The 16,472-nt window shown below is 39.6% G+C and overlaps 1 protein-coding gene across 1 annotated transcript; it reads right to left on the bottom strand.

Moving 5' to 3' along the window:
* Positions 1-6,770: 6,770 nt before the first annotated feature.
* Positions 6,771-15,540, bottom strand: LOC113057409 (alpha-2-macroglobulin-like protein 1). The gene is made up of 34 exons (XM_026224788.1): positions 15,365-15,540; positions 15,008-15,191; positions 14,771-14,930; positions 14,627-14,679; positions 14,519-14,539; positions 14,234-14,399; positions 14,072-14,156; positions 13,879-13,993; positions 13,665-13,785; positions 13,477-13,586; positions 13,233-13,403; positions 12,928-13,155; positions 12,635-12,844; positions 12,411-12,560; positions 12,138-12,314; positions 11,966-12,056; positions 11,249-11,435; positions 10,500-10,725; positions 9,924-10,047; positions 9,732-9,853; positions 9,601-9,652; positions 9,424-9,507; positions 9,147-9,323; positions 8,993-9,068; positions 8,768-8,924; positions 8,623-8,697; positions 8,376-8,538; positions 8,116-8,300; positions 7,822-8,043; positions 7,629-7,750; positions 7,292-7,373; positions 7,130-7,213; positions 6,937-7,042; positions 6,771-6,857 (listed from the first exon to the last, which is right to left on the bottom strand). The coding sequence occupies exons 1-34, from the start codon at positions 15,457-15,459 to the stop codon at positions 6,817-6,819; spliced, it is 4,422 nt and encodes a 1,473-aa protein (XP_026080573.1). The 5' UTR covers positions 15,460-15,540; the 3' UTR covers positions 6,771-6,816.
* Between the last annotated feature and the right edge of the window lie 932 nt (positions 15,541-16,472).

Genomic DNA, 16,472 nt, shown 5'->3' with positions numbered 1-16,472 from the left:
AAATATATGTTTTCCTCAGATGTAATGTTAGTTCTGTACTTCAGTGTTGGGTAAAATCCCATTATAATCTCCTTTAGGGTAGAGAATTTTGCTTAATAGGCTATGGGTAACAGCCTTTATACAGTCTATGGTTAAGGCAAAGATTTCGAAATAAACATTCACATTCACACAATCAGCTTTTCCACATGCCCCAATAATCAAAACTTCTGCTTAGCGCCTGCTCCATTTATGCAGATAAGTTTTTGTAACTGTATTACTTAATCCACCTGTTGCTTTGGTCTTCATCAGAAGCCGCTTGCACCACCTGCTGGTGAGCGACTGACAGGAGATGGAGATCATGCCCCTGTGCTCTACTGCTATTCCTGCAGCTCCCGGATGTGAAAGGGCGAATTATCTGCCGAATTTTAACCACTGAATTTGTGGAAGCGAATTTGGAAAGTGAAATAAAATGGACAGAAATTTGACTGTCGAATATTATACAGAGTATTATTAAACCGATTGAATTTTTTGGAAGTGAATTCTGGAACGTGAATATGAATTATTGATTTTTTAATTATGAAAAGGTGTGTGAAATATTTTAAATTGAAATATTCACAGCTTAAACAAACATCTATGTTAAATTTCAGGACCTAAAAATGCAAGCCCTGGAAATACAAGGCATTATAATGCAAGTACTGTTAATGCAATGCATATTCTTTTCAGTTAGTGCTATTCAGCATGCTTTTTTGTTTCAAAGACATTTGTCATTATTTTACTTCCATAGTAATAACCTAGAACACTGTCTAAGACTTGACGGCCGCTCTGTCAATTCTTCGTCATCAGTTAGGAACCTAGGTGTGCTATTTGATCGCAATCTTTTCTTAGAAAGCCACGTTTCAAGCATTTGTAAAACTGCATTTTCCATCTCAAAAATATATTTAAATTATGGCCTATGCTCTCAATGTCAAATGCAGAAATGTTAATTCATGCATTTATGACCTCAAGGTTAGATTATTGTAATGCTTTATTGGGTGGTTGTTGATGTGCTTAGTAAACAAACTACAGCTAGTCCAAAATGCAGCAGCAAGAGTTCTTACTAGAACCAGGAAGTATGACCATATTAGCCCGGTCCTGTCAACACTGCACTGGCTCCCTATCAAAAATATTGCTTATTACTTATAAAGCCCTGAATGGTTTAGCACCTCAGTATTTGAATGAGCTCCTGTTACATTATAAACCTCCACGTCCGCTACGTTCTCAAACGTTTGATAATACCTAGAATATCAAAATCAATGGCGGGCAGCAGATCCTTTTCTTATTTGGCACCTTAAACTCAGGAATAACTTACCTAACATTGTTCGGGAGGCAGACACACTCTTGCAGTTTAAATCTAGATTAAAGACCCATCTCTTTAACCTGGCAACACATAACATACTAATATGCTTTTAATATCCAAATCAATTAAATGATTTTTAGGCTGCTTAAATTAGTTGAACCGGGAACACTTCCCACAACACCCGATGTACTTTCTGAGTGCCATTGATTTATTTACAGGCCTTTGAGGCAACCAATGTTTTTTTATTATAATTTAAAACTTGGTTATACTCATATGTTAGTTGCCTCTGCTTTTCTGATTTTAAAAACATAGATGGTCACTTTGGACCTACAAATTCTTACTTTCCCTACACCATCAGTCAGCTTGACTTCAGTCCTCCCTTGCTCCAGTGCATCAAGTGGACTCTCAAATCAAGAATCTAGCAGCTCAGAAGACTGCGGTCCATCCTCCCAAATAAAAAAAGCATGGCCAGAGACATTTCAGATTCCTTGGACTGCAATGCCTATGGACATTCGTTCAGCAGTGGCTGATGGCAATAGACCTTCACCAGTAGCACGCTGACAAATGGTCAAGAGTTTTGGCAGATGAGATGAGGAAATATGAGCTTAACCCAACACGTGGACAATGTGTCACAGTCTGCCGAAATATCATCCACCAGTATCCTCAAAGTTTTGCTGATCTCTGTGACAATGGTCAGGTACTAGGAAATGGTTAAACCGAATTGAAAATCTGAACGGCACCACCAGCTTTCGCCAAAACCCATTCATCTTGTGATTGACTAAAGAGAGGGCCTATTGATACATATGACTGCACCAGATTCCAGCCTGATCTCCCACCATTGGAGACAGAAAGCGTAGAGCAGAAGTACCAGTATATCTCCTATGGAGGAGAGCATGTATATGGAGGAGATATACCGTCGAGATGGAATAAATGGGGTTGAAAAAGCAGAAGTTTAACAACTTATGGAAACAACCTTTTGTGTTTCCAGCGACAGCAAATAAACATATTAACATCACCCACCATCGCTGATTCAAGAAAGCAGTAAGATTGTTGTTGCTTTTTTTCTATCATGGTATTACTGTCCTACCAACTGAAATATACATGCTCTTTCCTGATTTAAAAAATAAATGCATACAAGTCATTATTGTTAGTTTATTTTGTCTCTGTGTCCTCATCATGGTTACTGTGTCTTAGGCATCTTCCACTGCAGCTGATGTAGAAAGGACACTTGGACTACCTGCAACTCTTCGACTGATACTCTTTGGCATGTATAGAACTAGTTGAATGTATAGTATTTTATTACATAAGCCACTAAGGATTTTCTTTTTTTTTTTCTTTTTTCTGTATTTCAAAAAAACATGATAAATGCTTTTGTACAACACTGAAAGGGACAGATCACACAAAATAAATATTCTGCCATCTTTTACCCACTCTCATGTCATTCCAAGCCCTTAAGACTTTTATTCAAACGAAATGAATATATTAATACAATTAGCATTTTTGTTAATCAATTGAAAGTAAAAAAAAAAAAAAAAAAAGAAAAAGAAAAAGATGCTTCAAAAAGTTTCATAAAGTTTTTGTAAATGTATGAATTGTATTAGTTTGTTCATGTATAAACATTCATCTTTGAGCAAGCATAGAGCAAATAAGACATACAATAAAACATGCTTGCTTGATGTGAGGTTTGTTCTGGTCTGTCAGGCTAGCATGTTTGAGTTTCCCTTTTTCCTGGATTTGACTGGACTTTCAATGGTGGAACAGAAGTGATGACAATATATAAAAAAAAAAAAAATTGTGTTTTGAAAATGAAACTTTGAAAGTGAGGGTGGCTAATTAATTTAATAACATCTTTTTTTAACCCTTCAACTGTATTGAGCAAAAATATTGAGGTAAATAAATCATTAAAATTGCAGCAACTATTTCACAATAGACAGTATAATGCACATGTTGACTTCAGTGTCTGTCCAGACCAGTCCACAATCAGCATTTTGAAATGCATTTTATGTTAAAAGAACAGGGCTCTGTGACTAGGTCAAATTATTTCAGTTTCCCTTGCATTTATTTGAAATCTGGCAGTAGAAAATTAGTGTTATGTGACTGTCTGACATAGTTTTTTCTTTGGAATGTTTTAGGTGAAAAACCAGGAAGCTGCATTCATAAATGGATTGATTAGTTCAGAGATCACGGTTTACCAACCGTGACAGAGGGGCAAATAATCTGTAAGGGCATCCAGCCAAGTTGTCTGTCTGGACTTGCTGCTGTGTTTTCGACTTTCTACAATTTCAATGTGGAGTACCAAGCAGAGGCTGCATCCACGTTGGAATTCATTCAGAGGTTAGACTCTTAGATTCATATTATAATTTCTATTCGCATTTTCAATATGTAAAATTTTACCCACACTAATTCTGACTGCATGCATTTGTTTTGCAGGTACTTCACTGGAATAAATCCTAAAAAAGGCACCAAGGGTGGACAGGTCCTATCAAAGCGGACAGGAAAGGTGGGCCACAAAAAAAAAAAAAAAAAAAAATTAAAAAACACTTGGGTTGCCAGTCTACTTAAGAAACTAATGGACTTTGAGTGGGACTACATATAAGTGAACTCACTCATCCACATACACACACACACTTCACACATGACAAAAACATGCTTTTATTGTGTTAGTAACACAATTTTTTCAGGTGTTCATTCTTGAATACCTAAATTGAGTTAATTCGTCATTGAATTCTTTCTTCATTCAGTAACTCTTATTCGCTAACAATTTAGTAAATCTTATTCACTCAGCAGTTCGCTGAGACACTCATTGTTTTTTCTAAGTTATGTAAAGGTTTTGTTTATTCAGTGGCTTAAGTTTTAGTCAATCCACTTGCATCAGCCACTAATTTTGAGAATTTTTTGTGATTTACAGTGGCTTTTGTTTTTCAATTTTAAGTTTTAATAAAACAAATTTGAAGTTACACTGCATTGTGTTGAATTTTTAATGTTTCAAAAGTGTTTGTACATTGTATTAAAACATGGTTTTATAGCAAGACTTCAAAGGGGTAATTCATGAAATCAGAGAAATATCCAGAAAAATAATTCCACCTTTTTTATTAGAAGTCCATTTCTCAATATAACATTTGTAGTTTACAGTTAGAAGTGAAAAAAAAGTTAATGTTTTTGACAGTAATTTACTGTTAATGTATAAAACTGCTTTATACTGTTTTTGGAAATACAGCAACAAACTGTAAATTTCAAGAACAGCAAGACGCTGTTATTTTAACAGTAACTTGCTGGGAACTGTGCTGCCAGATACTTACTGTTTTCTAACGGAACAATTCTTAACTGCGTTGATGTCTGGGAGCTTAGTCTGAAAAAAAAACTGGCTTGTCTTCACAAGACTTGTGGCCAGGGGCATAGCAAGCTTTTCAAAAGTGCGGGAAATGTGGATGTGGTTTGTTTATAAACAATAAAAACAATGAATACAGTGACAGGGGTACAAAATGCAGGGCTTAAAGTTCTCCGGCACAGTGCCAGATTTCCAGCTTGCAGCGTTTGGCTGAAAAAAAAACCCACCTAAAGCATTTTCTCTGGTGGTATAAATAAAATGTAACAATTTACTGTTTTTAAACATTAAAATATACACTTTCTTTCATAGTTCTTCAACAGGTATCCAAACAATGTCACGATTTCTCACTTTTTTCTCCTCAATAGATAACGTTACAAACACAACAGGTATCCACAAAAGTATTCAGCTAATCAACAAACAATGCTCAAAATATCAAAATCAGTTGCACTGGCAATGAACCCATTAATAAACTGCTTAACAATGGCAGTTTGTCCCCCCCTCCTCGTCAATTCCCTTCTTCACAGTTATGTTATACATTGCATGCCACATAACCAAATTTAGCTAGCTGCTGAACAATGTCCCAATAATAACAATTAGCATTAGTCTAAAAAAAAAAAATATATATATATAATATTGAAAACTCAATGTCAACTCATGTCAACAAAACGATAACAGAACATCTTCCCAAACACATATCAAGCTTATTTAAAAACCTCGAAAGCATAAAACACCCAAAGAACCTGGAAAAGGGAGACGTAAATAACCATAACTTCCCGCCTCCTCAGCACGAGCTGACCGATAACACTCCAAGAGAGGCGGGACTTAAGACAGAACAGCCAATCATCAGCCGGTCACACTCAAAGCTGGTGTCATGTTTGAGAGAAACGGAGGAGCGAATGTAGTAAGGTGTTTGTGCAAAATTGCAGAAAACGTGCTGGTGTTGAACCCTCTCACCGGGAAAAGTGTGGTTGTTAAAAACACCCACATCCCCCACGGGTGCGAATCCCCTGCCTGTGGGAGTAATGTGAATTAGCCACCTTTAAAACTCCCACAGTACCTCTGCAGTTAGGGTTTCCTTTCTGGATACAGCACTCAAAATGGTCCCTTGTTTTACATTGGATAAGAGGGAAGCACTGCAGCTGGGAGCAGGTGTCATGTCAGTCGCATGGGTGAAAAAGCCAGCAATTGGGTTGGAAGCTGTCGAGCATGCAGCTGCAGACTGGTGCTTAGCACCTTTGGCTTGGCTAGACAGTGCTGCCTAGGCATTGCTACACAATATTAATGTTAGCTGAAATGGGTGTTACCCCACACAGAGAACGTTACGTGATGATCGTGCAAATGTTAGCCATTGTAAATCTTAACCAATATTGATCCACTATAAATCAAATATACAGAGATTGTGAAAAATTTTCCATTACTTTTCCGTTAGTCTTTCCAAAATTTTTCCAAGCCTGGAAATTGTCATTTTAGAATTCCAAGACTTTTCCATGTCCCCCCCCTCCCCCCCCCCATGACTCTACAAACCCCGTTTTCCTCTCAGCATCTTCCAGAAACAAAAGTATCCAAGACAAACAGATTGTTTTGTTTATGGTGACGTAAGAGTTTAAAAATGTCATGCTTCAAGTGGAGATTTGTAATAGGGCTATTGGCACATATGTGCATGATGTAATTAGAGTGGTTTAGACTGGGATACTGGACATATTGGTTTCATGCAGATTACTCCTTTCTACAGAATGTGGTTTTTGTAAGTTACTTCATTTAAGAATAGACATGTCAAGTTTTCTATAGCTATATCCCATATCTGTAAAGCATGCAGAAATTTTGATTTCATTTTAGGGGGCACGTTGAAGTAGTTGTTCACGGACACCGTGGAGTGAGCTCACCAATTGTTTTGGTTTTACTAAAGCACAGTTTTGTTAGGGCAAGCATATGCAATACTATTTACGGTCAAGTGATTACTTGTGGCCAAAGGAAACCATATATTAAGCTTTGTCAACTGGAAAAATAGACAAGTGCTCCTGCTGGCACCTTGGCCAGGCCACTGCATTGACCACAGGGCTAGAAGAAACTGTGCAAGGTTGAGATGCTGCTTCAAAACATGCCAGATGTTCAACAAGAGACAATGACTAAGTTTTAGTTGTTTAATTCATGCTTCCAATAGACAAGAGCAAGATCATGAACAGGGAGGCATATATGTGGTCTCAAACACATCACCTGAAAGTGAAACAGGAAGTCAGTTTGGCACATGTTCAACAGGGAATTCAGCCAAAAGCATGAGCCACTGAATGCATACTTGGTTGATAGTAGTCATAAACCTCAACAACCGCAGGCTTGAGATTCTGAACTGCAAGAACCTGTTTCAGCTGTACCCTGTAGGTCATGGGGACACCCTTGGGAACCTGAAAATCAGAAAGGATAAAGCAAAAGTACATAAGCAAATACACGGCACACATGGAGACCGCAAGAACAAACAGTACACAGCTCACCTCTTTCAGATACACAAGCACATGGTCATCTCCAGCATCAACACGCTGCACTAGTGGAGCAAATGAATTTGGTGGAGATCCAAGCTGAGAGGGAAAAGTCCATTAACATCTTAAGCAGCTTAAAGCATCTTAGGACTTTAAGTCACCTCAAAACATACGAACCAGTGACGTATCTGCTGTGAAACCTGACAGGAGTTTAAGGTCCACAATAACCATGTTAGTAGTTGGCTTTGCACCATTGTACCTAAATGAAGTAGAGATCAGTTTAGCGATAGAGTGCATCTACAAAAATGGCCTAATGTTGCTTAGTCATGTCTGCATAAATGCCATTATACCACTATTGAAAGCTTTGATATTAGGGGTAGAGGTTGGACAGAACTACATTCAGACAGGCTTTAATGTGAAGGTTACAGAATTGAACAGGCACAGAGCAGCCTTAGTTCAGCTGTGTAAAGATGCATTAAGAGTCTGACAGGAAAAAGTCAAAAGCTGTTCTTACGTCACAGTAATTGTCAACATGAGATCGGCTCCTTGCACTTTGCAGTCTCTTGCCACCTCCGCTGCAACACTAAGTGTTCTGGAAACTTTAATTGGTGTCGGAATGTTGTAGAAACATGCAACCTGAGAGTACCAAACATAAGGAGAACTGGGACAAGCATGGAGGTAGAAGTTAAGCAGAAGAAGGTACAGACCTGCACAGACACACAGGTGGACCCCTGCGCACCAACACTATATCTGCCAGGAACGTTCTTCAGTGGCTTCTCCTGATACAGCAGCCTGTTGTCCCCATTCACGTTGAAGTTATGAACCTCTCCTGCTACAGACAATGACTGTACGGTAACAGTGCTGGAGCCTTCCAAGCTGAACACTTGTTTGGCAAGCAGAGACAAAGCATGAAGAGCCACCACAGTGTCCTAAAAATAAAGCTCCAGATTAAAAACTCCACTCAGATAGGATGTTTGGGCTCATGTGTGGTAGTCCGTCACCTGGGTGGAGGAAAAGCCTCCATAAGGATTCTGCTGGGTCACAAGCCAGTTGACAATGCGATTAGCATAGCCCAAATCAGCGGTCGTGAGGGGCTGTACAGAGAGAATGGCCAGCAGCACATAGGAGCTGATTTCCACTGCCAGAGTATCTCCAGATGAAGTCTGAGACCAGTGAAGCTTATTGCCTTGGGGACAAGACAGAGGACAAAGTTGGTGCCAAAGACCCCAAAGAACATCTTAAATAGACTAGTGAAGCTCACCCTCAGAAATGGAAGCATTGTCCAAGGAACTTAAAAGCTGTGTTCGAGTGCTCGTCTCTCCAGCCAGACTGAAGGCGTAAGCAAGCAGAGCAGTGGCATAAATGTTTCCCAGGTTCCCAACAACAGGCCTCAAGCAAGATAGAGCATTGGTAATGATGGGATCCTGAAAGCAAAGCATACTTTTAGACTACTGAGGAACTGGAAGGTCATCTGCAAGCTTTAGAACTACTGGTAGGCATGTTTTTACCGTGACAAGAACACCCATTTCAATCAGTGATGCAACAACGTAGCCGGTCATGGTCACGTTATCACCAACACCACCCTACAATGGAGCAGCATAACTGTTAGGATCAGTCTTACACCAGTTAGGGCACATTTAAAGAAATGGGCACCTTCATGTCATAGTGGTAAAGTGTCCCCTCTTGCATGAAACAGCCATCTGAACCCTGCTTGCTAATCAACCAATCCTGTGCGCTCTGGAGGACATTGGGATCAATGAAGATGAAATGCCTTGCTAGGCCAAAAGACCTCATGACGAACGCGGTCAACCTAGACATGAAAAGTCACATTACAACCCAATTCAAATGACGCTCAAAAAGATAAGCAAGAAAACCTACCATGTATTGGATGCATCGTAACCAAAAGTGCTGTATGAACCATCACTGTGCCTGTAATTCAGTTGTCCCTGGTATCCTGAGAAAAATAAAAATAAACACATTTGATCAAGAGTCAGGCCAATGAGTAGTACTTTTAGGATTTGGTTATCTGTACCGCTCTGAAGGTAACCAATGGCACTCTGTCGGATGGTTGGTGTGAGCTGTGCAGTGGCTTCAAGGTATTGTAGGATGTAAATATTGGGGGCAAGAACAATCATATTCTGTTCTCCACAGCCAGATGGCATCTGTAGCAACCCATTAAGATTCTTTAGTGCACGACCCATAATATCCCCTAAGAGAGGAAGAAAACTGGGTCAAACCAAAAGCCATCAGAAACCAACATTTTGCTAAACACCTCAAAATGTCCATTTCCCCTTAATTAAACCCTCTACCAAGGACTGAAACTGAGCATTTGGTTGATCCCTGTATCACATTTGTTGGAAACGTCAGAGATGAATCTTCTGAAAGGGCACTTCCTGTGGACCAAACAGAATAGATCAGCACAGAGTGCTAGGTTACGGTTTACTGGTCAGGGCGAATGCATTTAGAACGTCTGAGTTCAAACAAACCCTTTGGACACAATAACCAACTCTGGGTGAAGATCCTTTCAACTCCCTCAGGCTATAAAAAGCAGTTGAACACCACATCAGTGAAACCGCATGAGCTCTGTGATCAAACTCCAGAAAGCGGATTAACTTACCAGAACAAAAAGACTTCGAGTAACCGAGTCAATGCGTCCTCTTTCTGGCACAGTCACAACTTCAGTGCCACATTGAACCTGGGATTGTTCTGCTTGAGCACTGACAGTCACATTTACAGATCCTATTGTACAGACCAGTTAGTAAAACATGCATAAACACTTCCGTTTAGGAAGAGAATGTGCGAAACAGACCTAGAACAGAAGCAGAGAGGATCCATTTAAAGGTTTTTCTCCCATTGGCACAGAGACAGGATGAGTATGGCTCATTAAGAGGTTGAAGACTGAAGTCCAAGGAAGAAGCTGGCATCACTGTAACCTGAAGGGAGTGAACTGGCAAGTGAGTCACATAAGTGCACATTAAGTATAGACAACAGTATTTTCCTCTACAGATCCATTTAGGGTGTGATAGACCTGCTTCATTTTCTGGGATGGAGTTTTGGCACTAGCAACTTGGCTGGTTTAGGCTGGTCAGGGACAGTGGTCCACTGAAGTTTAGATGTAGTATTGTCAGCTGATAAGGTACAAACTAAGACTCATTGAAATCATTGTACATATTGCTTCATTTGAGAGAGAGAGAAAAAAAAAAAAAAAAAAAAAAAAAAAAAAAAAAAAAGGCGTCCCTGTATTCTACATTGCCAATTCTAACAGCGTTAAAATCGGCTACATACATGCGGTGAACGCAAGGTGACACGATCAGCTTGCGCATCTAACAGAAAAAATAAAAATCCCCCCCACAAACACCCATTAAACTAATAAATTGATTCAGACCATGATGCACTTGGACAGATAGTTGAACACCGTAGCCTTCAGCTCAAAAGACTCTCCACGGATGATGGAGTAAGGCAGGGAGAGCTCCAGGAAGAAGGGCTGAAAGACAGTCAGCTGAACTGGAGGAGCCAAACCGAAACCTCTGGAGGACAGGCAGAACACCTCAGTCTCCCAGGTGGTGATAGTATCAGGAACCTTCAGAGCAACTTGTGTGGAACCAGAGTTTCTGAAAAAGCAGATCAGAAGAAACAAATGAGGGGGCAGAAGAGGGAAATAAATTGAGCCAAAGGGACTTTAGATCATGGGGCTGTGGCCCTACAGGAACAGTTTGACATCTGCTTTAGACCTAGTCCACATATACATAGGTACTTCTATTACATGGGTTTATGCTCTGTTTAAAAAAAATAAATCCTCCACACCTTGTCCACATGAAAATGCAAAAACACTGAAAGGCACTGCCAGGAGCATGCCAAACCAACAGGTGCCAATATAAACCTAGCCATAAAGGCACATTGGTCAATTCAAGACTGCCTCATGTTGCCAGGAAATAACGGAGCACTCCAATGTCACAAGCCAAAAGTTTCCAGTTGCAGTGTTGTGTAACCAGTGAAACTGGAGTTTCTGAAACAGTAGTTTAAGGTTACATTTCAGTGACTGGATACTGCATTTGTGAAAAAAAAAGGCAGTTTTGAAAATACCAGTTCGTGTGGATGGGGCCTTAGGAGTTAATTTGCTGAAACAAGATTTACCCCACTTGAGAAAGCTGCCAGATCCAGGTTTCTGGAAAGTAAGTCCTGATGGTAATGTCAAAAGGGGAGCTGCCATCACCTCCAGCACCCCCGCTTCCACTTCCGCTTCCACTTCCCTGGCCACTTCCCTCACCGCTTCCCTGGCCACTTCCCTGGCCACTTCCAGAGCCCCGTAGACCAAAAGGCACTGGAAACAAGAAAAATTCCTGGGACTGCAACAACCAATTAGATTTGGTCATTCATTATAGGCATTAGACAAATCAGATCTGTGCCCCAGTCTATCCTATAGTAAGATAAAGGGTATCACAGTGGCTGATTTTCCAAGCGAGCCATACCCTTCCAAAAAGGTGACAAACCCTGCTGATCACCGATTGGCCAGAAAGCAACCTTACCCAAGTCATTGAACTTGTAACACGAGACCTATTAAACCAGCACAATGAGGACTGAAACTTTGAATGAGCACACCTTGAAAATATTTTTGGTCCAGTTTAAGTGGTTTTAACTTTGCTTTTCAAATAAAGCTTCATTAAAAATGCAGTAAAAAAAAAAAAAAAAAAAGCCGTTTTGGTTTTGAGCCAAATGCATCCTTAGAACAAGCAGTTTTTGAAAAAAAAAAAAAAAACCCCACAAAAACACCATTACCCGGCATACTTTTGACAAACCTTTAAAAGGTCAAGATATATAGATGAAGGACCTAAAAAAAAAAAAAAAACGTACTATAGAAGTTGCGGTAGTAATAAAGGCCCCTGTACATCAGACAGTCAGGTTCTTGAACTGGCAGATTTGTTGCAACCTTTAACCCCACACTCTGTCAAAGCAAAGCAAAATATGCATTTGAAAGTCAGTCAATCAGTATTCAGCCACTAAGTGACTGCAAATAACTTCCAACCTTGAAAACGTTATAAGCTTCATTTGCAAGAATAGAGCGACGGTGTCGAACATTTAGGCCCTCCTGTTCATCCTTAACCAGATATGGATAATCTGATAGGGACCGTACACTCAGGCACTCCTGTTCATCCTCAACAAGATATGGATAATCTGATCGTACCGGAAGCTTTTTGAAGACCTAAAAACATGGGGCAGGAGGGGATGCCATGCATTTAAAAAAAAAAGAAAAAAAAAAAAACCCACACCAAGAATTTCTTAAACTGCACATGAATACCGCTTCAGCACTTAAACGTCTTTCTGGCTCCATGATTCGGACGCTCTGATCGACAGCGCTGAGGCCACACAGGGATCCTGCTTGAGCAGAGATGTTCAAAATGGTTCCCTCACTAGGAACAGCTGTAGGGGGAGAAAACTGCAGAGACACCTGGAACAAGAACAAGCTGAAAGGATGTGGCCATGCCCCGCATAAAGTACAGAGGTACCAAGATATCAACATACCTGGTTTTGAAAACACTTTTCAGTGTCAAAAGTTGCACTAGCAGCAACTACATTCTCACTTGGCAGAACACAGAAGGCCAGAATCTGCACTTCTGGAGCCATATCTGGACTGACATTAAGATCAAATGACAGTGTGCCACTGGGTTCATTTAAAGCACTCACTTGGACCTTCTGAAATCCATGCAGAATAACCACCCCTTTGGACAAGACCTGAAAAAATCATAAATAAAACCTGGTGCATTTAAAAATGTGCCCCCCCAAAACAAAAAAAAAACAAACCAGCATCCACTCACCATATAGATGATGTCAGCACTGTAGTCACCAGTTTCTTCAACAAAATAATACCAGATTGTCACTGGATACTTGTCACCACATTTCAGTGGCTGCTCAAACATCACTATACCAATTGAACTAAACGTTGGGTGGTTGGGAGTATCAGTTTGGGAAAGCGACACAGTCCTCCTATCTATGCTGAAGAAGGGCGACTTATAACCATAAGAAACCGGTGAAGTTGCACTTGCCTGAGGAGCAAAATTAATAGATTGAAGTCATCTCTTGAAAAACACACACACACACACACGATCAAGGCAAACCGTACCACCAGAGTCAGATCTGCTTTGGGGAGATCTGCAGTGTTGAGGAAGAAAGAGGCCAGTCCATGCATGTCTGTAGTCAGATTCATCAGCAGTTTGTCGGACCATTGGCTACCATCCAGGAGATAAACCACCTTGCTTGCTATTGGAGTACCATTGAAAGATGATGCCAAGATCTGTTGGGAAAAATAAAAAGTTGGAAAGGGAACCAATTAAAGACCGTCTAATAAGAAATTAACCTTTACTCGCCTCTCCATTAATCATCGATCCATAGTTAAAGAAACTTGGGAGGTTCAAAAACATGACCTTGCCAACTTCAAATGTAATGGACACGGTTGTGGATTTTGACATCATAACATCTGGGAGGAAATGAAGTCCACAAATTTTAAGAATCCAAATAAATACAAGACACTACTTCCAATCAGCCAGACGCTCACCAGTTCCCTCCTCAGTGACGTTCCCATTAACAAGAAAAAAGTTTTGCAGGTCACTTTCAAAATTTGTGGTGAAGAACTCTGATGTACTGATGGTAAGAGAAGCACAGCCAGTGTTGTTCAACTGGTAGCAGAAAAAAAAAAAAAGTCAGATTTAAATTTAGATGAAAAAAAAAAAAAAAAAAAAAAAATCCTGAACTGTATTGCAGTAACATACCCTAGCAGTTTTGTTAAGACACACACGAGATGCGCCAAGTTCCATAGGGTACCGAAACGGATCACGACAAACTTCCACCAATGCTTTACCAGGTACAGGTTGCCCATATGTGTATCTGTAAAAAGGTTGGGGGAAAGATGAAGAAAAACAAACCAAAAAAGACAAAGTCAAGAAAATAAGAGCCTTCTCTTACTTGGCACAAGCCTCAACTTTCAGTCCCACATCTCCCACACTATATATCTGTGGTGTAGTCAAGATTACATCAAATTTGGGTAAAACTAAATCAGAGATAAAAGGCTTTAAATTAGGACCTCAGTCAGTAATCAAAACTACCCATTGCACATGTGTGACTTACCATACTTTTTCACCTCAAAAACTTGTGAGATCACCCGGTCAGCAATAAAAGCCCTCAGTGTGTATATCCCAACCTGAGCCTCAGGGTTTAACTGGTGAGAAAGCTCCAATATCCACCCCGTTGAGGAAATGTCGGTCCACTGACCAATCCGATTATTATTATTGTCCTATTTAGAGGAAAAAAAAATACTGGTGCAAGCCTTAAGTCAGTCAAAACACAAAGAACATGCAGAGATAACATCAGTTTTGGATCTATCCAGAGACTTGGTCCAGAACAAGTCCTCACCTCCACCACCACCAGACTGTACTGTAAAGACAAACAGTAACATTAGTCAATCAAGTGGGGAGGGGGGGGGGGGGTTAGGTACTGGACTAGAAGCAGATCAGGCTTTACCATTTGATCAAAAGGAACAAGTTTAGCATCCATGGTCAAAACCCTGAAGTTCACTGCAAGAGGGAAACAAAACCCACATCCTTTACATAATGCACTACAAGTTCTGATCAATTCTCATTTATACAAGGGTCATTCATAGGTCACCAGTTTGTCCTGGATTGTAGATTGGTTTGTCGGTTTGAATGAAGGTCAGAGGCAGGTAACGTCTGAACATGACTTTCCGCTCTTCGGTCATTTTAAAGAACCTCCCTTGAAGTACCACCCTTACTTTCTGCACTAATTCTTCATTATCTACTCGAGGGGCCTGTAGAGAAATGCAGTCTTAATAAAAAAAAAAAATGAAAAAAAAAAAATAAGTGTGCCACACAGTAAAAAAAAAACCTGGAAACAAAAACAGCGGTGAAACGCTGTTGAAGATCTCTGCTGTGCAAGCAGTGTTGTCTGGTTTTTGTCATCAACCAGAAAGATGGTCATTGTAAGACTCTCATTGGGTTTTAAAAGACTTGCACACAATTCAGCATTAGAGCAAGACTCAATCACTGCAGAAAATGTCACCAAGAAGGATCTGTGGAAACAGCAAACATACATTTGGTTTTAGAAATCAGAAGTCAGATCAGCACACATTTATGCAGGTGTATAATCACAGAGGTAGTTTCCATAATATAGAAACACTAAAAACACAAACTTCCAGAAATCATGTTAAAAGAAAAACACTTTATTTTTCAACCATATACTCACGGTCCCGATGCCTGTCCATCAACAGCAAAGAGAAAAAAGGCTAAAATAAGCGCTTTCCAAACACAAAACTCCTTCAAAGCCATGAGGGCAATCATCAGACTACAAATAAATCAAATGCCTCTTTCACAAACCCTGCAGAACTTCACCAAGCTCTACAGCTACTCTCAATCAGCTACACTTATGGCAGCAATATTTGAATGCTCTTAGCTGCAGGAATTCATTGAGCTCGTTAATGTCAATAATTAACCTCCAGCTAGTGATGGGACAAACGAAACTTTTCAAAGCTTCGACTCAATTGAACTAATTGCTTCGCAAAATGATACACTGTTTCGAAGCGCTCGAAACACCACACGCAGACTCCTGCTGGTCAAAACTGTCTAAATGCAACAAAAACTCAGGCTAAAATATACATAAAAACTGTTTTTCGCAAACACAATGCAAATGCTTTCTTGAACTACTATTAAATAGGTCATTCTTACTATTCGTGTCATTTCAGCTTTAACTTTCCATAAAAAAAGAAAAATCATTTTACATGAAGAAGGGTTTGTTAAATTTAAAAAAGAAAAATATGTGTTGGTCCAGCTCAGGAATAATCTGACATTATCTTTAAAAAGTTGTTGTATTTTTGAGACACAGCGTAATTTCAACACATTTCTTTTAGAATAAAAATCAATTCAAATGGAATTGTGGAACCATTTTAACTTATTTCATTTTACTATTTCATTCTCTACAAGTAACCACAAATATATATGTATAGTACATGTTGAACTTATTTTAGTAATATAAAAAAAAAAAAAACACTGTGGTAACAGGGTGGACAGAGGGGGAAACAGGGTTGACATCACACTGTAGAGCCCTGAACGGGACTGTTTTTTTTAAACCTGCACCTGCCCGCTCCTACTGAATGTATGACCAGGCCCACCCACTCCCGCAACCTACACTGTAAAAAATTTCTGTAAATATAATTTAATATAATTAATAATTTAATAATTTAATAATAATAATAATTTAATATAATATTTAATTTAATATAATTTCTGTATACAGTGTATTAACAGCATTAATATACAGTACTGAACTGTCTTACCGTAAATGCATATGTGATCGG

This window comes from Carassius auratus, chromosome 38 (assembly GCF_003368295.1).
Source record: "Carassius auratus strain Wakin chromosome 38, ASM336829v1, whole genome shotgun sequence".
Classification (NCBI taxonomy): Eukaryota; Metazoa; Chordata; class Actinopteri; order Cypriniformes; family Cyprinidae; genus Carassius; species Carassius auratus.
This window is presented reverse-complemented; position numbering and strand designations above follow the sequence as displayed.